The sequence below is a fragment of the Scophthalmus maximus genome, chromosome 14 (assembly GCF_022379125.1).
Source record: "Scophthalmus maximus strain ysfricsl-2021 chromosome 14, ASM2237912v1, whole genome shotgun sequence".
In the NCBI taxonomy this organism is placed as follows: Eukaryota; Metazoa; Chordata; class Actinopteri; order Pleuronectiformes; family Scophthalmidae; genus Scophthalmus; species Scophthalmus maximus.
Window position 1 is genome coordinate 8624952 of NC_061528.1, and position 25508 is coordinate 8650459.

General features: G+C 42.8%; 1 protein-coding gene across 1 annotated transcript; it reads right to left on the reverse strand.

Annotated features, from left to right (window-relative positions):
* Positions 1–256: 256 nt before the first annotated feature.
* dop1b (DOP1 leucine zipper like protein B) lies at positions 257–18746 on the reverse strand. The gene is made up of 38 exons (XM_035604783.2): positions 18490–18746; positions 16062–16240; positions 15351–15532; positions 15078–15248; positions 14654–14843; positions 14388–14486; positions 14138–14261; positions 13869–13978; positions 13293–13404; positions 13043–13163; positions 12833–12952; positions 12531–12639; positions 11217–11453; positions 10825–11117; positions 10311–10711; positions 9935–10206; positions 9686–9838; positions 9378–9478; positions 8610–8800; positions 6912–8490; positions 6384–6483; positions 6093–6284; positions 5846–5968; positions 5617–5751; positions 5462–5517; positions 5260–5364; positions 5103–5169; positions 4732–4891; positions 4562–4641; positions 4362–4471; positions 3641–3790; positions 3112–3173; positions 2673–2801; positions 2410–2546; positions 2257–2312; positions 2026–2169; positions 1765–1897; positions 257–1396 (listed from the first exon to the last, which is right to left on the reverse strand). Exons 2-38 carry the CDS (start codon positions 16197–16199, stop codon positions 1139–1141), a joined length of 6900 nt encoding a protein of 2299 aa, XP_035460676.2. The 5' UTR covers positions 16200–16240; positions 18490–18746; the 3' UTR covers positions 257–1138.
* Positions 18747–25508: the final 6762 nt, after the last annotated feature.

A 25508-nucleotide genomic window follows, 5' to 3' on the forward strand; every position in this document is an offset into this window, starting at 1 on the left:
AATTTGCTTCTCATTTGGCAATTTTCTCACTGCCTCTCTCTCTCTCACACACCAACACACACACATACTGTACAAACTAGTGGCAGCGAACTACCATGCAAAGCAGAAGAAGAGGGCTCATTGTTCAGTGTCAACTGAACAATTTGCGCAGGAGGAGCCAGGGACCGAACTGCCAACCCTTCGATTGTTGTCTCCGTTGTTTGAGTGCCTGAACAAAATGCAAGAAAACAAGCGCCTAAAAGCAACAACGAGTAAGTGCAGTATTTAAGCGTAATATTTAATTCAACGAACCTTATTTCCGTTAATTCAAAACTTGACATGGTCCTTTAAACCTCCAAAATAAATTATTTCAACATTCAGTACTGCGGAAAAAAACAACAGGCAGTTGTAAAAACTACCCATCAAGAACTACAAAGAAAGATCTGAAATCCCTTGAACACCAACAGTGGCAAGCATTTGAACACAAGAAACGTACTCTTAAAACTCTCAACGTAAATCAGCGAGGTCCCATGATTACTCCGATAACAATAAAAGAGAAAGTACTCCTACAGCCGGCTCCTGCAAATGTACAATCCTAACATTCTCAGAGTCAGACAGATGCAATATGTATGCTTGTACTAACTAGAGTATTGTTGACCAGAGTTATGGGGAAAAATAAGAACATAATCAATATTTAAATAGGTTATTCATGTTGGATCTGCTTCAAACTAAGAACTGTTACCGGAACTAGAATTTGAGGTTTACATAATTATTTTTAGTGGTGATTTTTTTTCCTCCAAAGTCTAAAATCATCAAGAGTAAAGAGAGTAGACACAATCTCAACACTTTGCAACTGAGATAATACACATCACTAGGGAGAAAACGGAGCATTGCTCGTTAATTTGTGATTAATACCATACATTTCAAGACATCCCATAAAATTCCACATAATAAACAACAACAAAGATCCTTAATTTGTCCAGTACAGATTCAGTGTGAGAGCACCTCAGAAGTATGTGGAAATCAGACAAGTTAAAACATTAAAACATTTCCTTTTTTTCCCCTAGTTCACAACACTGGTTGTGCCTATTTTAGATATTACACTCATATGGCTGCAACGCTTGAGAAGAGAACTTAAGGTCTTGAAAGCTTCATGCTTTTAACTCTCCGTGGAGACCAGGAACTCTTCCTCAAGGATGTGCTCCAGCTTCCTCAGGACTGTGTCCGAACTGGCTGCCGGGTAATCTGCTACTGGGCAGTGGTGCATGTGGTGGCCACGAAGGGGAGGAGCCTGGAAGGAACAGCAGAGGGTGCGAAGAAAAGGCAACAGCTGGGTGATGGAGCGCAGGGAGCGCTGGGTGAGGAGGGGAAACGCCAAAGGCTCCGTCGAAGATTCCTCACTCAACCCATTCAGTGTCTGGAATAACAGGTCAGGATATTACAGTTAGAGGGAGATGTGGCGATTTCATAAAAAAAGACTTGATGGAATAACTTGAGTTATTTTTATTGGTATGTGTTTTTTTTCTTCTTATAACTGAATACAAAAACATCCGTTTCAGTTATTGGTCATCACAACTGACACTGGAGCGTTAATTCATGATTTGTGGTGTAATTTCCATGGAAACAAACTTTTAAGTAACATTTAAGTAAAAATGTGTATTGACAAAGAAGAATCTGCACTGTTGCCATGGTTACTTTATTGAGAATGTTTAAACTGTTGACTTGAAATAAGTCATTTTCTATGGAATAAGTATGACTAACATGGTAAGTTTGCTCTTGACTTACCTCGTATCGTTGCTGTATCCCTTCCAGTACTCTGACAACATGGGGTATGCATTCCTGCTCATCCTCTATCAGCGCAGTCTCTGGCCCATTGTAGCGTTTCACATCCACCTCAGGGACAAACGCCCAGCGATACCTGTAGATGGAACAGACAGTTAAAGAGAAAAAAGTGAGAAAGAAATAATAACATCCAGACAAAATAACTTATGCAAGACCAAAAACATATTTAAAAAACATGGGTTTAAGGCAAAATTGGGCTCTCACATTTGAAAGAGTGGAATCTTTTCTGGGGGAAAAGTCAGCGAGGTGTCCAGAAACTTGCAGGCTGACAGGTACATGTCCAAGTCTGCCTGAGAGAAATTCACCGGTCCGTTTCTTTCGTGGGCTCCGCGCACCACTTTAGCCAGCCTAAGTAAACAAGGATGCAAAAGAGGACCTCAGCATTTTTGACAGAGAGCATTAAAATAGTGTTTGTGAATAAAACAATTGACTCACTTTGAGACGTCTTTATCCGCCTGCAGAGCTTTCTCCAGACGTGCAAAAATACGAATCTAATGAAGTCAAAAAAAAATCAACAACAATTAAACTGTCACTTGTGCAGTATTGACCCTGTGCATGAAACAAAGTTATCAGAGGATGTGATCTTACCAGTTCTGTGACCATGATTGGCCAAAGAGAGGTCAGGTGCTGGGATGAAATCCGCAGCAGGAGAACACGAAACATCACGAACATCTGGGCAGAAGCACCAGCGCTGGGGTTCATACGCAAAGCCTCTGTGAGACGCTCTGAAAGGAAGAGGATTGGAGCTTTATAATTGTAACAGAACTTTTAGCCATCTTTAATGTCTGCATTAAAAAACAAAATTTAACCCAATTACAAAAAAAGAAAGAAGTATATTACAGGTGCCACACCTTGGATGAGGGGCAGATAGAGATGATACTGGTCGAGTTCTCCACTGAACATGGCAAACGCCTGGCGCTTCAGCAGCATGGGTTTCTGATCTACATTAGCAAACAGTTTCAAGGAGCCGCTCTGCATACCTACATCACAGAAAAATACAGGTTAAATAATCAAAAACATGAAGCGGATGCAACATTTCCAAAGGGTATATATTCACTGTACTGGTTTGAAAATAATTTCTCTCCATTTTCTTGCCTGAACAGTGCATATCTTTTTTTTTTCAATCCTTGAAAAGCTTAAACTTTACTCTCTTTTGAATGAACTGATGATTCTCTCTGTCAACGTCTATATCACTGTACCTTTCCCGACATGCTGCAATTCCAATTCAAAGTAACAAATGAACCTCTATCACAGATTTCATCTTTAGAAGAGAACATGAGCTGTACTCACTCATGAGGTCTTTAAACATGGTCTTCTCATGAGTCAGCAGATGATCAATAATGGATTTCCAACTAGAGAGAACATGGGGAGGTCAAGCAGAAGACATTAGAAATTGGTGTTTTTCCCTCAAATAATGAAAAAAAAACCCACCTTGCAGAGAAAATACTTTCATTTTTGTATGATGATGCAGAAAATTAGGTTTGCACACGGAATGAGCTCTTAGCTTTAGTTTCAGATCACATGTTACTTCCTGAAAAGCTGAATAAAACACACCTGTAGGATTAAAGAGAACTCACTCTAAATACTAGAACAACACTTAGTACAGTGCATTCCTCTGCCAAGGGCCAACAATGCTCTTAAATACAATCAAGCCGCACACACCCATAGATGTCGGTCCCACAAATATTCCAGATTGTTTTCCCTTACATCTCGCAATGTCAGGAAGTTATCTGTTATCTTTTGATGACTCCTGAAGTTCCTGGTTGAAGAGTGGTGACTAATTGAAGTAAATACCCATCCAACGGACAAACGGACTAACCTGGGCGCACAGGAGGCCTCCATGGTGAAGAAGAGGGGGTCCATGAAGAGCTCCAAGACCTCCTTCCTCCAGGCCCTTTTCGTATAGGCGTACCCGCTCAGACTGCTCAGCAGCTGAGCACCCGCTTCAAAGCTGGGCATGTTGTAGGCACTAGAGCAGAGAAATAAGTCTATTGAAGGACAAGTGTCTAGGATTTAGTGGCATCTAGTGGTGAAGTTGAAGTCTGCATCAAACTAAATGACCCCACCCACACTCCTCCCCTTCCAAGTGAATAGGAGAACCGATGCTGGACTTCGGGTAACATACGCTGCGTTTTGAACAAAAGCAGCACGATCCCAGTCTCTGCTGTACTTACTGTGGTTGTAGTGTTGCTCGATTTAGCATCATCGTTGGTGTACAGTCTTATGATTTACACGCCCCCCGGTGGACTGGAGTTTTTTGTAGCCGTCAGTGGATAATTTGCCTAATTTCCCCTGGTCTTTAGACCATGGTGGAAACGCAGGGGAACAACGCTCTGCAAGAACCTTTTAGTTCCTGGAACCTTTAGTCTCAGGAACTAAAACCTTACAGTGTTTGGTTTGTCTGTTCTGGGCTACTGTAGAAACACTGCAGTGCCACATGGCAGGCTCTGTGGAAGAGGACCAGCTCCAGCTCATTCTAAGCTAACAAAAACATGGCTCAAAGCTGTTGAGCTAACCAAGGCACCAATGACAGTTGTTACCTGTGGTTCTTCAGGTATGGAAATACATGGTACATGAGCCGAGAAATGAGGGGAACAGCTTTCTCCTTCTCATCACTGCGGTAGACCATGTCCAGAAGTGGTGCCAGCATCTACACGGGGAGAAAATGTGTTTATCACAACAAACAAACAAATGTTCAGCCATTAATTCACTGACCATGGATGAACTCACAGAACCCTACCTCAGCCAGGAGAACAAGAGCTTGCACGCTGTAAACTGAGGGAGCGGAGGAGGAAACCATGGTGCTAGCTTGAGCCAACTCTGACAGGGAGATAAGGAGCGAAAGAATAGTGACTCGACTTGTGTGTGTTACCGAGCTTTTAATATTTTGTGTATTTTCCATATGCTTACCGCATTGTTCACCATCCACGTCAGCGTCATCCGGTTCGACTACTTCAGGGCACACCTGTGGCTGAACTTTGACCTCAAGGCTACGGCTGAGCCAACTGGTCTGCTCCAGAGACGATCCTGCGATCCCACCTACTGCCTCGAGGATCCGCTGAGTCACCTCCTGCAGGGCAATGTCTCCATCAATGACATTTGGCGTTTACATGTAAATGAGAAACCTGGTTCTCGCAACAGGGTGAGGGTATAAGAGAACCCTGATTTCTCCTGGGGAACACTCTGCCATGCACACAGGTGACCAGATTTCTAATTGGTGTTTTACAACATGTGCAGTCACATGGCTAAATACTGCAAAGAGTGAAAGTAGTGGAGTATACCTGCAGGTCTCGAGTATCCTTCTTATTGTCCAGGTTGGGCAGCCTGTTGACAAAGTCATTGAGGATTCTGCAAGATATGAACCTTTCATGAATATCATATCTTCCACAATATGGAGTATGGAACAAGCAATGAATGTGTACAAAAAAACCCACTGACCCCAGCAGTAAGAAGTGCCCGGGCGGTGCCAGGTTCAGCTGAACAGACTCCCGCAACAGAGCAAGAAGGGGAGCCACATTTTCCTGCAGAGCCTGAGCTGAAATACTACACACAGAAAGAGAGATGATCATACAAGTGAGCATTTGTAGAATGGTTGCATTAAACCAGATGTTGGACTTGTGTCTTTTCCTACAGTACTTACCTCTGCATATAAGCATAGCTGAACTGTAACATAGGGATATCTACCAAGGAAGACTTCTAATGGATAAAAGAGGGTAGAGAATATTTTAAACATTAGTGAAAATAAACTTTATAAAACTTCGAGGATACAAGTTTGGAGCATGTGTGTGTGTGTACCTGTTCTCCTTTGATCTGATGAGGTTTTTTCACCACCTCTTTGACAAACTGTAGGATGGTATCTGTACGCAAGGTGTTCAGTGATTTCACCAGATCCACAATAGTTAGACGAGCCTCGCTGGTCACAGGTAAAACCTAAAGAAGACAAGAGTGTAAGAGGTGATACCCTCTATAACCAATTAGTGACTTGCCCTTTATTATTTTTTTTTTTACACAATGTTGGTCTTACCTTGTTTTTATGTCTCCTTTTACTCTTCCTGCTGCTCCACACTACGCCAAGTGAAGCCATCATTTGAACCCCATACTGCCCACTCAGAGGGACAAGGAACTCCAGTACCCGGTGCCTTAGGATCTGAACACACACACACCATGAATGAATAAAAATGTCCACGATAAAATAATACATACATATGGCTGAACCGGAGCCAACAAACACACCACAACACCATAAACAACATGTTTTGTAACACACACACCTTGGTGCTTTTAAAATAGACAGAGGTAGAAGTGTGTCTGCTGCTCTGGCCAGAGTCAGACGCTCGCCTCTTGAGCTCTTCCCTCATGACCACACCCCACAACAGTACCATGCTCGTGAGCATGTGCGGCAGAGCCTCGATCACAGCGTTGCGTGCATTGCGGACGTCCACAGGGTCACAGGCAACCAGGGACTGACAGAGAGAGAGATAGATAGAATATAATGAGCATTAACATTATCATACAGATATGAGAGGTACATATCTGTGTATGTATGTTTGCTCACTCCTCACCCTCTTGTTGTCCAGCAGACAATAGTGTGTAATGGTGGTCAGGCCCTCTAGCAGAGTCAGAGGGTAGTCAGGGGCGATGTTCTCTCTCCTACCACTGAGGCTGATCAAAAGACACAAACATAAATACAATATTTTATTCAACCAGTTACCAGACAACAGACAATATTTTTGTGCACAAGCCCAAACAGAATGTAACTAAAAAATCACCGTCATAATCCTGGGACTTTTTTCTCCATAACAACATATTCATGGGATTAAAGCATGGGTGCAATGGTTTAGTACTTTTAGCTCATTCACACACATAAAGTAGCACCACAAAGGCCAATGCTTTCCACAACTGGGAAGGTATTTTAAAAATAAGTATTCTGTAAACTTTTGATTATATCAAATTATATCTTTGGTGATAAATAAATTGAGAGCTAATTCTAGTTCTTGTGCATTCATCATGACACAGGCACAAATAAACACTTGTGGGTTAAAAAGTGTCAAATTACAAAGCTACGTTTTTTCACGGGGACCACGATCTACCTTTGATTTGTCTTTCCTCCATCATGCTCGTACAGGTTGACCAGCTCGTCTAAGTTCCTGCAGATCTGACTGATGAGAGGAGCCACAATAATTCCCAACGAGCGTCCCAAGTAGGGCAGAGAGGAGCACAGCAGAGACACCCAGTGGGGGTGCATGGCATAGCCGTACTGTGGCTGCAGAGCCATGGCCGCGGCAGACACAAACATTCCTTGGGCTGTGATGGGGTGACTTTGAACGTACTGAGCTGACTTGATGGACTGCTGGAAAAGGACAGCAGTTTGCCACTCACGAGTAAGGGGGCTGCTGGCAGTTGGGGACTCCCGGGGCTCCACAGGCTGGCCGGATGCTCCTCCTGACCCAGCTGTTGGGACACCCCCACCAATCAACACGTGGTACTCCAAGACTATGAGAGCCTGGAGGAGTTTGAGTAATTCCATTTGTAAGGGGTATTGTTCCTGCCCCCCTCCTGATCCAAGATTCACCAGGCTCTCCTCTGACAGGCCTCCCTGTTCATCTAGCAGCTCCACATGTCTGGGTGCTCCCTTGTCTGTTCCCCTCTGGCTGACGTACATGGATGCAGAAAGTGTAAGAAGCGCATATTGCTGCACTTGACATCTGGAGAGTAGTCTGCGGATGGGCTCCAGACTGGCCCCATCGCCATCTTGTCCCCGCGCCATGCAGCCAAGCTGGTTCACCAGCCGAGTCAGCACCTCCACACTCCTCACCTGAACCTCCCTGTTCGCCTGCAGGTCAAGGGGACCCAGGCTCAGGTAGGAAGGGTAATGAGAGCGCAGGAATCGCAGGCACAGGCACACCAGCAGCTCAATGAGAAGGGATGGGGGCACAGAGGCGGAGGAAGTTGGGGAAAGCAGGCAGCCGTAGAATCCTTTGCCATCCTGCTCCTGTTGGTGTCGCTGTAAGAGGTTAGAGACCAGGTTTAAATGCGCAGCCGAGCTTGTGTCCAGAGAGGTGGAAGAGAGAGCATCCACCAGAGGGCACTCAGCGCTGCTCCTCAGCAAGCTGTCGAGCAGCGCCAGGCCTTGTAGCAGATGGCGCCAGCCGCCCACAACAGGATACAGCAGAACATGACGGAACAGAGAATCGATGGCTTCCCTCTTCTCGCGCTCCTGTTTTAACAGACGAGACTTGGCCATGGCCTCCAGCTCTAAATCCTCGTCGTCCTCACTTGACAGTGAATCAGATGCCTGTGTACGCTCAGACTCAACCCTCCGCAGGCCATTGACCACTCCTCCTTCATCAGTGCTGCCGTACGGAGCGGAGCCGGAGCTCTCCGTGGATACCTGGGCACCGCTGGTGTCAGCTGACTCTGTGTGCTCACTCTCAGACTCCTCCTCAGCTCGATTCTCCTCTTCTGTGGCTTCACTGTCACTCCTAGATAGCTCAAAAGAGTCCTGTCGTTTGACCTGCTCTGGACCACTGTCTAACTCTGCCCACAGGGATTCCCGGTCCACGATGTTGGTGAGATTTAAGGTGGTGACCTCTGTTGCCATTGCGTCCGCAGACGACCCAGACGTTCTGGTGGAGCTTCGACTTCTGCTGCTCAGAATCCTCAGGTTACCTTTAAAGCAAAGAACAAATCGGTCTTAACAAAACTCAGATCTTTTAAGTCACATTTCACTCATACATACATAAACACACACACACACACACACACACAATGCAGGCACATTAACTTACCAGCCGTGAGATTGTGTTTGATGCTGTGAATGGAGGAGCGCTGAGTGGACGGATGAAGCAGCAGCAACAGAATAGGTTCCAAGATTCGGATCACATCATTTAGGGACAGAGCTCTGACCAGCCAGCACTGAGTCGCTGCACGTATTGAGCCATCGGTGCAGCTCAGACTGTCCACCACAACACACAGAGACCTGAGAGATACAAAAGGCAGGGAAACTTAAACAAATTGTTCCAATGAAAGCGTTCTTCTTCTTCTATACCTCTTTGAGATTTTTCATCCTTAGTTTGATAACATGCTGTCAGTGAATTAAGAGGTCCAATGGGGCAAAAGATTTTGGCCAGAGGATGCTCTCCCCTTTTCAGTGGCCATCTTAGGAAAGCTTTAAATCAGGGCGTTGCATGTTGCAAAGGAGCGACCAATTTAAGTTCTATGGTAGAGCTCTGCACACACACACTGACACTTCTCGGCTGTCGCACAATGATGCGACTTATAGGAAATGTCAACATCAAAACACGACCCTCCTTGTGTACTGGCACTAATAAATTGGGGTATAGGACAATTTTTAACAAAAAGGCAAGCACTTGGGCAGTTGTTAGCAGTATTGAAGATGCAAAGTACATGATGTACATAAGAAAAGTAATGAAGAGTAATGAGAAAATATAAAGTATTCAGGAACAGCAAAGACTCTCAGTATGTACTTTACTACATAAGACACTACACCGTCCATTTGTCTGAACTTGCTTTCCACTTTTCAACTCTGTACTAACCGGTCAAAGGAGCGGTTGAGAGACATGGTCCTGTTGGTCTGGATCTCCCGGGTCAGGTGCCATAGCACTGTGAAGCGGTGCAGTGCTTCCAGCCTAACACCCTGGGACAGACGAACACAAGGTTAGCTGCTGGCTTGTTTGCTCAACTCATCAAATAGCCTATAGTTGTTTGTTTCCCTGTTAGAGTGAAACATCTAGCAGAGGCTGGGAGAAAATTTAAATGTGAGAACATGTTGCGTTGCGTTGCAGTGTGTGTGTGTGTGTGTGTGTGTGTGTGTGTGTGTGTGTGTGTGTGTGGGCATATGTACCTTATCTTTGTGCAACAGCGCCTGGCAGATTATGTCCTCGCAGATCGTCGCTGATGGAGCCAAACAGTGAAGCCTGTAGAAGAGTTCCACACAGGAAATGTGCTGCTCGCTCCGATCCATGTCCAGCTGGCTCCACAGAACCTGGGACACCCTCTGGATCACAGCAGAAAAATAAAAAAATATTTTAAAATACCACACTTTAAGTACAGCTCTGAGTTAATCAGACATTTTCTCTTGTGATTATCTCGCCTGGTAGAAATCTGTGCCTTCCTCAATGACCCGTAGCAGAGCAGGGTAGATGGGCGGCACAGTGACCATCTGCAGTCGCCCACTCAGAGGGTTGGAGTCAGAGGTCTGGTAGCGTCTTTGCTTGTCCTGGATGACCAGCGATAAAGACTGGGAATGGTTGATAAGTTCCAACAGGGAGGCCACAGCTGTGTGTTGGATGTTGTAGTCCCTTGTCAGGCAGCACAGTATCATCAGGGACCTCAGCCACACTGGCACGCTGTACTCTTCACTGCCTGAGGAGGACAAAAACATTTTAATTACTTATTTTTGGCCTGAAGCATGGAGATGAGACTCATATTAACTCATCAGCTTTGACTTTATCAGCGTGTGAGCTGACCTGTGTGGCCAAACATGTCTGCGTGGAGAGCCAGAGTTTCCTCTTCACATAGGTAGATAGGGAAGGTGGCACACTCCAGGAGCAGGTGGCATGTGGCGGTGAAAGCCTGTCGACAGGCCTCAGAGATCTCTGCCCTGCCCCGCGGCATGTAGCCCGCCGCCCACTCCAGACCTCCTAAATTTACGCGTTCCTTTTTCTTCTCCAGGGGGCAGAGCTGGGCGTCAGATGTAGGGTGGCGGCCTTTATTTTTGTTTGGATTGAACAGCTCAGAGAGTTTGTCTTTAATTTCACGGCCCCCCATGCTCTGCAACAAAGTCTTCTGATCCACAGAGGCAGCGGTTAGATCAGGCTGGAGTCCTTTCTCTGGTCCCCCGACGTCCTCCACCTGCACTAGCAGGTATCTGAAACATGAAAGGCATGACAATATTTTAGAGATCACTTAAAAAAAATAGAGAAGAACATTCATATTGACATTATTTGGACCATGACTCAGTATTTAGTAAACTCAGTTTACCTTGTGGTTATAAAGGACAGTATGTCCTGCAGACAGAGGGCCATTGTGTCTACACTGCCTCCCCTCTTCCACACTCCATCACCTTCTGTGCAAATTCCATTTCCCTCGGCCCCTATTCCTGGTGGGAGATGCTGTTCTGACGGTGAGGCACTGATCCCTAAACCGCTGTCTTCTGATCTGATTATTGGGTAAAGTCTATTTGTAGTCTCTGCCTCATCTCCGCCATCTGTGTTCAGCTCTTCATCTTCCTGGTGACCAACACTGCCATCTGTTTCTCCATCCTTGTTGATGTCCTAGATGAAGTGGAATTTCTTTCACGGTGAGGTACAGTCAAACAGTCAAAAATATCTAAAATGAAAAACACATTGGCACAGATTGTAAAAAAATCAAACCTCTGAGTCTTTGCCTTCCTCTTCTGGTGTCCGTAACTCCTGCGCCTCTGTGTGGTCCCCTGCTTCAATGTCCATATAAGTCACGGGCATTTGGATCTTACTGAGGACCCTGAAGCAGGCACGCAGGCTGTGTGTCACATCCTCCAGGCTAACATAGTCCATGTGGCTGCGCAAGGTCTGCAGCATGAAGCCCAGCATCTCTGGGAGCAACTGGGATTGGATGTCAGCATGGAGCTCCTGTGGATTAAAAAAAAAATATATATATATATTTCTGAATTAATTTTCTGTTCGATCCAACATACATTTATTTGCAGCAGATAATAAAAATGAGTGTGTACAATTGTAGAACAGCTGCATCTTCCAAGGTATTTCTATATTAAAAGTACCCTACCAGTCCCTCCCACTCAAAACCTTCCCACGTGTCCCTTTAAGTCCACATCTTCACAAGAATGAATGTCCAATGAAGTTTATGTCCAATCAAGAAGTGCAGACGGAGTCATGCAATATGGCACAATGTACAAGGATAAGTTATGAAGTATCAGTACAGAGGAAATGTGTACACATTTCTTTAGGTGTGTTTGTATGGCTCATACAGGCATACAGTGCTGACTAATTGTCAATATTTGTTTAAACCTATACACAAAATATTTATCTTTTGTCCCTTTTTTTTTACCGGGAGCCACAAAGGTCTCCTCCTCTCCAAAACAAACAGACCAAGTGCTAAAAACCAGTAAAAAAATTAAAAATCAAATAAGAGTTGTTAAAAATTGTCCACAAGGTGCTGTGGTTCAAGCTGTGATCTTCTTAGCTGGTTTCTCTAACAAATCATAGTGCAGACGTCCGATGACAAAAATCCTTGATCTTGGTAAAATATGTAGTTGAAAAAGAAAAGCTAGAAAAAGTCTACCATAAAAATGTGGGAATCTTTTTTACTACTTCTGGCTGACAACCACAACACTGATGAATGCACAAGTGGATATGACGTCAATGATGGGCAACAAAAGGAAATAGACTGATACAATGATTATAGAGAGATTTCTCTAGGTTTGAAAATCAATGGAAGCTTTTGGAATAATATAAGTACACAACACAACAACCTATATAACATCGATCCTGTTGTTTTTTTACATCTTAATGAAGAAAAGTTAAATTATACCTTTAACTGCAACTTACTTTTAAACAATCTTACTGAAAATATTTAGATTCATAAAGTTTAACAAATAAAAACGTATAATTTTTATAGTTCTAACCCATTCACGCACACTATGTGTGTGTTAGTGTGTGTGTGTGTGTGTGTGTGTGTGTGTTGTTTACCAGAGGAAGAACATCAAGGAGGAAGATGATGAGATTGGACATCTCTATGACAGAGGGATCATGGTGACTGCAGTCCCGCTGAGGAGGCATTGGTTGGTCATTTTTGCCACTATTGAGAAAGACAAAATAAAATGATCCTTTCTTTTAATTTGTGGGTTGAGATATGAGGATAAACAGGATATGTCCCAGGACATATATTCTTCCCCCGACTATAAACTTAATGAGGTTTAAGTAAACTCAGGGTTTTTGGATTCTTTCCCCATCATAATTTTCCACAATACTCAAAGTCAACCCCACAATACCTGAGAGACTTGCAGAAGCGTTGTGTCATGTACTCCCACAGGTATTCACTGTTCATGGAGCTCACGAGCATATTCACCGTCTTTATGATCTCTGATGCGTTCTTATTCTCTTTTATCTTACTGTTTGAGAAAAAAGAGCAAAATCAGCATGTTTTTTTTTTCCTCCTTTTTTTTGGTTTCACATGTAGCGCTATCATCTCTAACTTTCACCTGGCAAGCTGGTTGCCTGAGAGCCCTGAGTTGGTGATTGTTTCCTCCCCCAGCATCTCTCGACAGTACCTGTAGAAGGCCCGGACCACCTCCAACAACACGCTGCTCAAGACAGCTGGACCTGAGCAGAAACATCATTGTTTCAACTGTGTGACAACCTCAGAGTGAGTCTGAGACAACAACAAAAAGAATGGTGGGTCGAAGTGATTCCACATTTTGACGTATTTGTGTTGTGCACCGTGCTGCCTACCAATCTCTGGTTTATCCAGCAGGCTGATGATGATTCGAAAGGGCCTGAGGTATCCAGTCACATTCTCTGGCTTGCTCTCCACATTCGTCTGTTTGAGGATGCTAATCAGAGCCTTGGGGGAGGGGGGTCACACAAATGAACAGATGAGAAAAAAGGGAAGCTGATGACAAAACATACATTAGTGCTCTGTTCAAACCAGAGACACATGACCATGATGTCACATGTCAATGAGCATTTACTGTACAACCTGAAATGTACTCTTTTTACTCAGGTTTTTAATATCTTCCATAAACCCTTTAAAGCCATGTGTTGTTTTCACACTTCTTTCTTTTGAACAAACAAGGTTTAATGTGTTAATTAGTATTTTGGGTTTCCTGTTGTTATATTTAAACACCTGAATTAGCTACCAGACATGAGAATGGTACTGATCTTCTCTTGTAGTTCTTAGCCAGAAAAGACTAATGAGCACATTTCCCAAAAAAGTTAAACTTTTTCCTTAAATGACAAATTAGGGTATTGTAAAAATCTTTCGGGGGGTTTAGCATGTGTCTGTGTGCCATCACACGAGTGAGTTACCTGTACAAGGAAATCTCTTGAGTAGGTGTTGAAGTAGAACAATGCATGCTCCTCTGTGGTGGTGGAGAGGTTGGGTTGTGGTGCCACCATATCCCCATTTATGTCTGTGCCTGAACACACACACACACACACACACACACACACACACACACACACACACAAGACAAAGACAAAGACAAAGACAAAACATTATAGTGAACTGAGTGAACTCAACCAAACTCAACAGTGGTCACGTGGCCAAACACAGAATTCGTCACTGAAGTGAGCACCTAGGAGCCAGGCGTAGAGGCGCCTGTTCAGGGACATGTCTCTGCGGAGCACCGTGAGTGCGGCAGCAGACACCACAGCGACCATGTCCTCGTCAGTCAAAGAAATACACTTCTCCACTGGGTCCTAAACCAACAACACACAAAGTGACAGTGAGCTGAGGAGCAGAAACGGAGAAACACTTTGTTTTGATGAAAACAAAACATATCTAGAAAAAACACAGGAGAGATGTGTGTCCCTGTGTCGACGTACCAGGCATGTGGCGAGAGGGAAAAAGTAGAGCAGGATTTCAAGCATGTTCCTCTGTACCAGGACATTGGAGTCTTGCAGAGAAAGACACACTGCCTTCAACTGGAGACAGACAGAAGCCGAGAAGTTCAGACAGAGGTTAAAAAATAGTGATGGAGCAGATTGTAGAGCTGCACTTAATGACAAGAAAAATCACTGGACGATGTCCATAATACAAATTTATCCTTGTTGGTGTAGATGTGTGCAGTAAGACACGCACAAACACTCACCACTTGCCGGCTGTCATAGCCTAGCATGTGTGTCTGCTGGTGCAGCGATGCCCTGCGGTCAAAATGTGTGACGATAAAGATGGAGGCGGGCAGCCGCACACTCGGGCTGACCACCATACTGCCCCACAGGGCACCGTAGAAAACCTGCTGACCCACCAGCAGTGACAACTTGAGCAGCAACGCATCAGTCCTGGACAGAGAGAGCAAAAGAGAGATGACAGAATTGAGTGAACTCGTTGACACGTGATCAACAACACATCAACAAATCTATACTTCTGAGTGGCAGACTGGCCTAGTGGTCATACCAATCAATTCTGATCAAACTAACCCTTCAACAATCAAGCTCTGAAGCACCAAAGAATATATACAGGTAACATATACAATATCTCTGTTTCTTCTAACAAAAACAGCATGTGCTGTGTACCTGTCATAGACCTCCAGTCCCTCCTCTAGGCCAGGCAGAAGTCCTGTTATAAAGGCCTGAAGACTTGGCAGCAAAGTCCTCTGCAGGGGCAGATAGTAACGCTCATACAGTGTCAGCAGCACAGGCTTCACTGCCATGGCTGCATGGCCCAACAGCGGGAACAATCCTGAGCTAAGAACCAGAGAGACACACAAATACTTTTTTTTTAAATGCTCTCATAATCAGGCCAATACTCTCCTTGAAGCAGTCAAAGATCTAGGTTAGTTTCTTCACCTGTAGATGAACAGATCCTTGGCCAGCCATTTTGTCCCAATTATTTTGAAGATGACCTCATAGGTTTCCAGAGCCTTGAGGTGTACTCCGCTGGGCAGGGCCGGGTGAAGACACTGGGCAAGACGCTTCCCTATGATCAGCCTCTTGGGTAGGAGTGAGTAGCGGAGGTTACTCTGTAGGGCCTGATAGAGAGACAGAGAGAAATCAAAAAAACACAATAAGAAGAAGCTGGATTGGCAAAACAGCAAATAGTTTATACACTGAGTGAGAATTTTGCGAAACCACAAAACACATAAAAAACAATTGAACAAATACAGACAAACCAGATAAACCGGACTTGGTTCATAACATCTGTCATTTCTCTTCCCCTCACATTCTCTGCACTTTTAATAAAGAACACATTTTTGTGCATTGCAGAAGGAAACTAAATATCTGTTCTTAAAGCCAAAACCAAAGTGGCACATTTATATTGCATCAAATAGATGAGCCAGAAGACTTGAGCCAAAGTTGTATCAGCCGGCGTCTCGACGACAAAGAAGAACTTCCTCATAACTACAGGGAACTGAAACACAGCTGCAGCTGTGAAACCGACGCTCGAAGAAATATTGAAACAAAAGAAGTTCAACACCAGAATGCAGCATGTGAACACATATCCAGAGAAAGTTGAAATGTTTCTGAGGCATGAGGTCATCTTTGTGCGTCATACCGTACCTTATTGAGCTTTCCCAGGGATGAGATGAGATCTGCCCACTCACTGGACGACTCGAAGTTCCGCAGCGCTTTCTCGATGACTGACGCGTAGCTACGGTAACGGTAGTCATTCTGCAGCTCTGACTCCTCGGGGTCCATGATAGATCAGTCAGATGCCAGCATGTTCAGCACAACGTGTTCTGAAAAAGGGCCAAAGACATATCAAAAAGGTTTAAGGCAAGAAAGAGAATTTTTATCAAACTCACCAGGAAGAGTCAGTATCTGTTTGTCTGCAACCTGTTGCATATCCCTCAGCCTCTGAAGCTTGTTTATGGCAAAAGGAATTAGCCTATTTAGCTCTGTTCATTGGCTTACACAAGTTTCGAGGCAAAGGAGACAAATGTCCTCATTCATGACAAGACTGTGTTTGTCTGACTGACCTTCCTCTCTGTCGGTCAGAGCTTTGCAACTCTGTGTGCACTTCTAGATAAAAACAAGTCATGGATTGGGCACAGACATACAGAGAGATACAGTTTTTCTTTTTCTGTAATTTGAAGCTGCATTCATTATCTTTTTTTTATTTTTGCCACTCAGGGACAAAGTTAGGGCAGCACTGATCGATAATTTTCTTCTAAAAGCAGTCAACAGTGGCCTTTTTGCACATCCAGCAGACACAGAGCAACATTGCAGTTTGTGTGGGCTTGTGTTTTTGGCCAAGTCATGACTCAAAGTCCAATATTCACTGTCTCGTTGAAATCCTGCAGGAAATGTCTGGCTCTTTAGCTGCTAAATGCTAAACTAATGTCCACATTCTATTTCACTCTGCCCTTATGTAAAGTGCACGTACACTTCAGTAGTTTTATCATTATGTATTTATTTATTTATTGCAGAAAAGAGCCGCCTGCTACAGTTGGAAATGATGGGGATGAGAGTGGTAGGCCTGAACCAAACTGTAAAGTTGCTGGGTGTAAAACCATAGGACGAGCAGCTGCTTTCAAATTGGATGTAGTCATTTTGTTCCTTTTGGTCATTTGATTCTATAACGGTTATGATTAATGCGTCTTTAATGGGATCTCGAGGAAGAACTAAAATGTGGAAATGATCTTTTTTCAGGCTACACTGGCAAAAAAACCCCAGAATTAAATTTGATTTCATGCACATGGCAACGGCGTTGTTGTGTTTTTTTGTTTGCACATGTAGCATATCGGAATATGTCTAAGCAGGGAGATGGGTAGGGGGAGTGGGAGGAAGGCAGGATTAGAGGAGCACAGACATCTGGACTCCCTGTAGCTGAGCTGATAGGAGCTTTACCATCCTGGACAAGCCCCAACAACACGTGCTCAGGATGGCAGCGCATCAGCGCATCCAATATCTTTACAACCTCTATTGAGGATACAGTGATACTCAATCCAAATAGGCTACTTAAAGACCAGGCTCTGGGAACTTCTGAGGGGCATTTACAATATGTTTTACAGCCACATGCAGGACTCGTGACCTCAGTATTTGTTAAACCCTGCCACTGGAATATTAATATTTAAGTGCTTGAAAGATGACTCTGTCTAAATGGCAACTTTTCCTTAATCGAACCGATCCAACTCAACACAGCAGGTATTATTTAGATGAAACCATGATTCTTCCTGGAAAGAAAGAAAAGGGACAACTACTGTGCGTGCAACAATCTAGCAAACTATGATTCAATTTTTTTTGTTTTTTTAAACCCATGACAGCCTGATAGTCAAACAGTGTAGAGGCCGGACAGAACACACTCTCACTTCCTCAATTATGTCAGCCACAAAGTACACGAGGGGCGATAAAACCATAACCATGTATTTCTACAGGAGTGTGTGTGTGTGTGTGTGTGTGTGTTTGCATTGAGGGTGGACACTGTGGAGCTATGGACTGTGTCGCCTGACTGACACCACCACTGCAGCAGACTTTAAGGTGGCAGCAGGTGTTCAGAGATGTTCAGAGATGTGGCACATGAGGAGACATTTGCATTCAAAATAAACTGTTAAAAAAAACAACAACAACAACCTCCCAATTGGATGCTGCGGCTCAAACGGACTGTGACCCGACTGCAGCATCAGTGGTGCACGGACAGCGCAGAGCACATTATATAAGTGTGGGAGCTCAAGGCAACAGACTGAATGATAACATTGCCGCCTAAAAAGACAAGAGAATACCACCGTGGCGAAATGATATTTGTGTACAGCTAGCTAGAAGCTGGAAGCTTTTTAGCTAGTACCGCTATTCGAAGACATGTAGCTAGCGAGCTATAAAAAAAACAACAACAACAACATCAAACCCGCTAATCCACAGATATTCATAACGACAGGGTTTCATTTCAACAGGGTGAATAACTGGAGACGTCTGGATCAAATGGAGACAACATGTACAGTCAGAACCGACCACACTTGACGAGCGTGTAGATGCAAAAGAGGCGACTCACCAAGTGCGAAATAAGCCGAAGGGTACACTCTCTTCACGGCAGCCTGGTTCGACTAGACCCGGTCCTCATGGTGCACGTTACACTGTCGGTAAAGCGAACCTGTAATATGTCCAGAGGATGTGTGTGTGTGTGTGTGTGTGTCAATAACCATCCCCGGAGCACCAGGGTCGGTGTTGAGTCACAACGGGGCGGGATCCTCGAAACTCAGCTGATTCAGACCCGAGCGGCGGAGGCTCGCTCGGTTCACCTCCTCCGAGAGAGGGGCGGGGGCGGGGCTCGGGGCTCGGGGATTCTCTTCTAACGCCCAAGGAGATGTTTGCCTTCAAAAAACTGCCTTCAAAAAAAAGTCAACACACGAGCAGAGTTCCACTAAATCTTCGCCCGGAGCCAAAAGAAACCAGTTCCCCCTCGGTTGCAGCATCGAAATGTAAATCTAAACACTTACTGCGAACGACACCGCCCTCCGGCCTTGGTACAGTCCAGGATGTGCAGTGTTTACAAACCTCTCACCTCACTGTGAGGTATTCTATGCTTCCCTACTTTAGTACAGTCTGATTTCTTTGTTTCTGCTACATTTCTGATGTGAAATGTATGGGTATGTGTATCATTTAATGTTTAATGATTGTACAAGCAAGCCACAATCGTTTGGACACAATGTCCATAGCCTGAAAAGCGCAGGTGCATGAATAAAATAGATCCCCCCTGATACTGGATATTTGGGGCTGATGGCGGTATCAATATTTCAGGGTTCATATAAATCTCTAGGGGAGGAAGTACTCAGATCGTTTACTTGGGTTAGTAATACCACAATGTAAAATTAACTACAAAATCTAAAATCTATACCAAGATATATACTGATTGGTCCATTTATCTTTCTATCTGTCTATTTATCTATCTATCTATCTAAATATATATATTACAATCTACATTCAAATTGTATGGGAGGTGAAACTGAATACAGAACATCAGTTTTTTTAGGGTTAAGACTTGATAAGACCTGATGCCATGAACGAAGATAAAATTAATCTGTATTTATTACATCAATGACACTAAATTCCACACACAAAATAACTTCATTCGGAGAAATCAAATCAACTGCAGACTCAAATCACAGTAGGAAAATGCTGGATTAGAAGATTTTTGTTGAATGTCTTGTATTGACAATTAGAAATAACTGGATTAAAATGTCTCCGTATGGTTTCACAGAACAGACATTTTGACTGTGTTAGGTCACTTTGCAAAACTCGCTCCACTGTTGTCTAAATTCCATTGAAAGTCCCTGCTCCAAGAATTCCAAGTTCACCTCCTCACAAGCACAACTCACATCTCCACCTTGTGGTAAATCAGAATCATTACATGACTAGACCTTTTCTTTAATAATATAGTTTTTGTTGTTATTTTAGATACAGGTTGATAAGTTTCATAATTTATGTAAATGTCGTTTTTTTATTAATGTTTATAACAATGTCTTTTAACCCATCCATCCTTCAAATCCCCTACACACCTGTCTTCTGATTACACCTTGCTTATATGAGAGGATGGGACAATGGTAACACTGAACACACAGATGTAATTTGTTCAAACTTGACATGTGCAGTAAAATAAATAAGAGAGTTCCCGCCCATACACGACCAATTGCGAGTCAGTCTCAGCTGTCAATCGTGACGTTTCACCCCGTTAAAAAGAAGAAGCAGCAACTAACTTATTTGAGTATGTAGGGTCCTAAAGGTCCCTACATACTGTCCAAATTTGCTTTCATTGGTCTAATGTAATTATTTTATTTTTTAAATTTACAACGTACTTGTAAATCTTAATTATTATATCATGTTTGGTGATCTACAGTATTGGATTGTACTGTATGTGCAAGTTTATGTCTGTAGATGGAGCTCCTGCATTTTCAAACATTTCTCAAACTGCCTGTACAACAGTAATGTGGTCTGTGACGATGCTTTATATCTTAAGTAACACTACAAAAGTATAGTGACATAAAGCATAAATGCGTATTCTAAATTGTGTATGCAAGTCATCCTTTGCTAAAAAAGTTTTGCAACATTAACTCAAACAGGTAATGATCTTCCTGGGACAGGACATGTAAAGTGCTTAATAGCAAACAGTGCTTGCCTTTTAATATTCAATGTCAAAGTTGCCTCATCTTTTTGAGGTTTTTATTTTAGTACTGGAGCAAAAAATACCTCTATTAACATTAAAAATTATCTTTCGATAAGCTGGTATTATAATATTTCACTGGCTTCTAACAACCAGTCAGCAGTTGTCTACCACATTATCTAGGATGAGAGGACTTAACTGTATCCACTGTGGTGATTTTCAGAAGAGAGAATATGTTTTATAGACTCAGGGAGATAATACAGTATTCTACACTATACACCCAGTAATACCATCTAGGCCCTGGCAACTGAAACTTTTCAAATTTCTTTTCCATGTTAAAAATATTTTTTCCTGTCATTCATTTCAACTTTCCAACTAGGAGTTTTGTGTTTTTCAATAATGCTTGTCTTTCTTTGAAGATTTCCATAAAATCTAATCTAATCTAAGGTAGGTCATGGGAAGTATCGGGTCACTTCTGGTGTGGATAGAGTCGCTATTTGTGGCCATTTGAAAAGCGCTAATGTCTTGCTAATGTCTCCAAAACTCAAAGACTAAAAGCACTTTTTAGCTGTATTCCTTGGTTTATCTCATTCATTTCCCCCTACACTTATTTTCTTCTGTTTTGAAGTTCAAAAACAGCTAAATATTATTTTTAGCACCATGTTTTATTAATTCTTCATGAACTTAATTTTATTGTTTGAAGGACTCTTTTTCTATAACTGACTACAAACTGACACAATTATTACACCCATTGTGCAATTGTGGGAAAGACTTTAAAGACACATGCACAAATCAAGTCAGAGTGATCCTGCATGAAACAATATGATGGAATTTTGGCAATAGGTAGTGCTGTTGCAACATGAAAACTTTTAATGTCCAAAACCCAGTGCTCAGTTATGTACCTGACTCAGCAGAAGGTTATCCTCCTTGTACAAAAGCTGTTAACATTTCCAGAATTTTTGCAAGTCAAGTTGTCATTGACCGAGGACATGCACGCTGAAACGGTTTTTGTTTGACTTTGCAGCCTTTGCAGCTGTATGCGACCCCTGAGTGTTTTCTAGTTATTCGATCACTTATTTGTGCTTCACCTGAGCTGACTGGACTACTTACACCACCCCTTAAACAAGGTCATTCCAGGTTTGGCAGATTCAGGTTTACATTGCAACACAAACACTTGAAAACTATAGCCCAGTGAGATCCATTTATCCAGGTTCACCAGGGTTAGGGTTTGTAAAGTCAGAGGATGCAATGATAGCCGGGCTGGATGTTCCACAGACAAAAGAGAGCCAGGGGTGTCCTAATATTAATTTATTGTCAATTTTGGATAGCAAAAAATGGATAAACGTACAAATACCCAGCACTGTACACATGAAGGATGCTGTCTAACAGGACACTGGTGTTTCTAATCAGCCACAACTAAGTTGGACATGAGGGAGGGGGGAAACAATGGGTTTATTGTTGCCTCCATCGAGAGGGTTGTTTTTCCCATGTTTTTCTGTCAGTTAAAGAGAAACGTCAACAGATTTCAATTCAATTTAGTTAAAAGCTAGGCTTTTGTACAAGGCAGAACTAATCAAAAGATCTATTTATCCCTTCTTTTTCTTTCTTCCCTTTTTTCTGCCATAATTCTTAAAAATGCTGTGCAATTGCTACCAAAAATGTATGTGACGTCTGCAGTGATCTTGCAAAATTTTGTGCCTGCATCTCTCCAGCGGCATGATAGATTCAGATATACCGTATCTTATCTGTACAAATTGCACAATTGTCCATCACTGTGTCTTCTGGATAATTATCTACATCAAGGTCAAGACTAAAAATGTCTTAAATTTCTCTCAAATGCAGATTTAGAGAACTGTGCATCTCTTGGGTGTCTTCTGATTTTCTCACTCATGGTCGGAGTTGACAGCATATATATTTAAAATAAATATATACAACCGCTTATTGAAATCATAGAGGAAAAGGGCTGGTGTTGTACATGGCTAGGATAAAAAAGATGTACAGATGTAATATTTCTTTGAGCTATAGATGATTGCGAATGGCAGAGTTTCTCACTGGATATTATGTCTCTGATGACTCTTACACACGCAGTGTAGGTAAACAACAAAGTTGGGTGACCTACATCACAGAAGACAGAAAGGTGCTCCATGAGCCTCTATCATTCTGAGGGATGACTTTGTGGAGACTTGATTACTAGAACGAGTATGTGGTAGTCATAGCCATAACTCTCCTATACACCTGCCAAAGGGAATTCATAATACTAGAGGGTTATTATTAATGATAATCAAGCTTCCACGTCAAACTGGCAATTTCTCATGAATTCTCAACACAAACCCACCGTGAAAAACAGCTGCTGAGCTCTGACGCTAATCGACAACATGGGTCTCATGACTGGACGATGGGGCAAAGTGACAACCAAATGAAACAGGATGTCGCCCGCTGCGCGTGTGCAAATCACCAGGCTCTCTGGCGATAAGGCCCAACCCACTCAGGATCATTACCTTACAGTACAATGCAAGACAGGTAGGTGAATGTTTCAAGACTTAGGTGCTGCAGTTGCCCTCCACTCATTTCAAAACCCCAATGGATGATGGGGATTTCCCTAAGTGCCCACTGACTCAGATGTATCATTGACAATGTTGTTTGACAGTAGCTTGTATAAATTTACCCTGGATACTATATATTTATTTCTAATATTAATTATATTTCTTTAATTAGCACATTTTGATTATATACTTCATACATTTGTTTCATGATCGTTAGTGTTTAGTGAAAATTTAGTTATATAGAATATGCAGGTTTTAACCTCTCCCTTTATATGTACAGTGTTTGATTCTGTTGATTCAAATGGGAATGTGGATCTGCTGTGCTCAGATATGAAATTAATATAATTTAATTTAATATAAAATCTGCTGTGATGATCAACTTTTTGATGTCTTTGTGTTTTCAGAATATTTTTCTAAAATTGGGAAACTAAGTCATTAGGCTTTGATAGAGAAATCCTATTTATTTTTAACTGCATGATTGTTAACTGAGATAAATGAGTGCAGACTACATGCCAAGAAAGTTTGTCCTAACGTGTGCGTCTGCTTGTGTACGAGACGGAGCGAATAAAGGAGTCAAATCTTTTATCCACAACGTAACAGCGTTTTAACGACACCACTGCTGTTGGGCCATTTGAAGGCACAATGTAATGACGTTAAGTTCCGATAACTTTCCAAGCAAAAGTACGAAGTGACACGATTAAAATAACAAGGGAATTCCATTTCTACTTTCAGCCATGGATGTGATACACGACCTTAGAATACCTCCGCGATCCCGAGCCGCGCACCCCATCCGACCGGCGCGTGCCGCAACGTCCACGCGCAGGGTTTACTGGGAAATGTAGTCTTTGATGAAATGGAAATTTCCAGGATATCTGTCCAGAGGAGTGAGTGGAAATTTACTCTCTTTCCCTCCCCCTTGTTATATGCATATGCCTTGCAGGATGTTTTGTTGGAAGTCAACCAAGGCATTCTCATCTGACTGCTGAGTCTGCTGACAGTTGTTTATTTGATTGTTAGGATAACACTATTATTACAATTATTCTGTTTATGTATCATCGTGTAATTGTCACACTGAACAGTTGGTATGCCCCGTTATGTTATGCAAATGATTCACGCAGAGCTTGTGCGATAAATAACATTTTTAAGTGTAGAATTAAAGTCTATAGCTTACAATTGTTCAACATTATACAGGACACACGATGCACATGTTATCAAGCTGAAAGATTCAGGTGCCACAACTTGTATGTGTGTTCAGTATACCCAGTATATTTTGGAGACCCATGCTGCATGTGTATAAATGTGCTATTTAAACAATTATTGCACAACAGGTATTACTTGCTGCTGGTGGTAGACCCGAAAGGCTTGTTTCCTCCTATTGCTTTGAAACGATAACCATTTCCTACTGATCACCAGGCTGATGCTTTCCAGTGTACAGCTCCATCTGTGCAAGATCACTTGTAAAATGAAAACACGTGTTGTTGCAAAAGTTAAGTTTGCATAACTGAGCATCTCTTATGGGCATTATTAATATTGGCATACTGGATGAAATTCCATTCAAGACTTAAGAAAAAAAAAGGTTAAAGCACAGAAAAAGCCAAGGTCAAAAAAGAAACTGTAAAAAATAAAAAAAAAATAAAAAATCCTTAACCATTCAGAGAGCACTTGCAGCAGTGGGGCAGTTTCCAGGTTTGTCCAGTGTGCAGACTTCACCCTAAAATCTGATTACGACACTACACTTCTAATCAGTTTAAAGAAGGTTTTATAGAAGTTTCTATGATTTGCATCATTACAACTCTGGTAATTTCCAGCCACCTTGATATCTACTTGTGGTTGCATGCTGGAGAATATTTGCTCCTCCTCACTATGAGTTTTTATGTGTGTGTGTGTGTGTGTGTGTGTGTGTGTGTGTGTGTGTGTGATTCTGTATTTAGTTGGACACCTCTCTCTCTGGTCAATCACCCATAGGTTATACATATCTATATTACAAATGTATATGAATAGATGAGCTGTCGTTACTTCGACAGTTCATCTATTCATATACATTTGTCAGTTTCATGCAATTTATACGTGCATTTTTTGTGTTTAATGGCCACTCAAAATATCCGTATTCTATAGTTCACGTTCACATGCAGTCCAGTGTGTAAGAGTGCGACTGAAGTCCTGAAAGGTGCACCCAAGGTTTTTTGCACCCAAACGCATCACGGGTGAGCTACACGTGTGGGGCGTGGAGCTTGAAGTAGCGCCTATAAGGAGCAGAGGCGGCGGTGTCTGTCCGGGGCACCGCAGATCCAGCGACAGCACCGACACGGAGAAGAGCAGGAGCCGCCGACGTCTGTCCCACCTGCACCGACAAGGAGCCCCTGTGTGGGG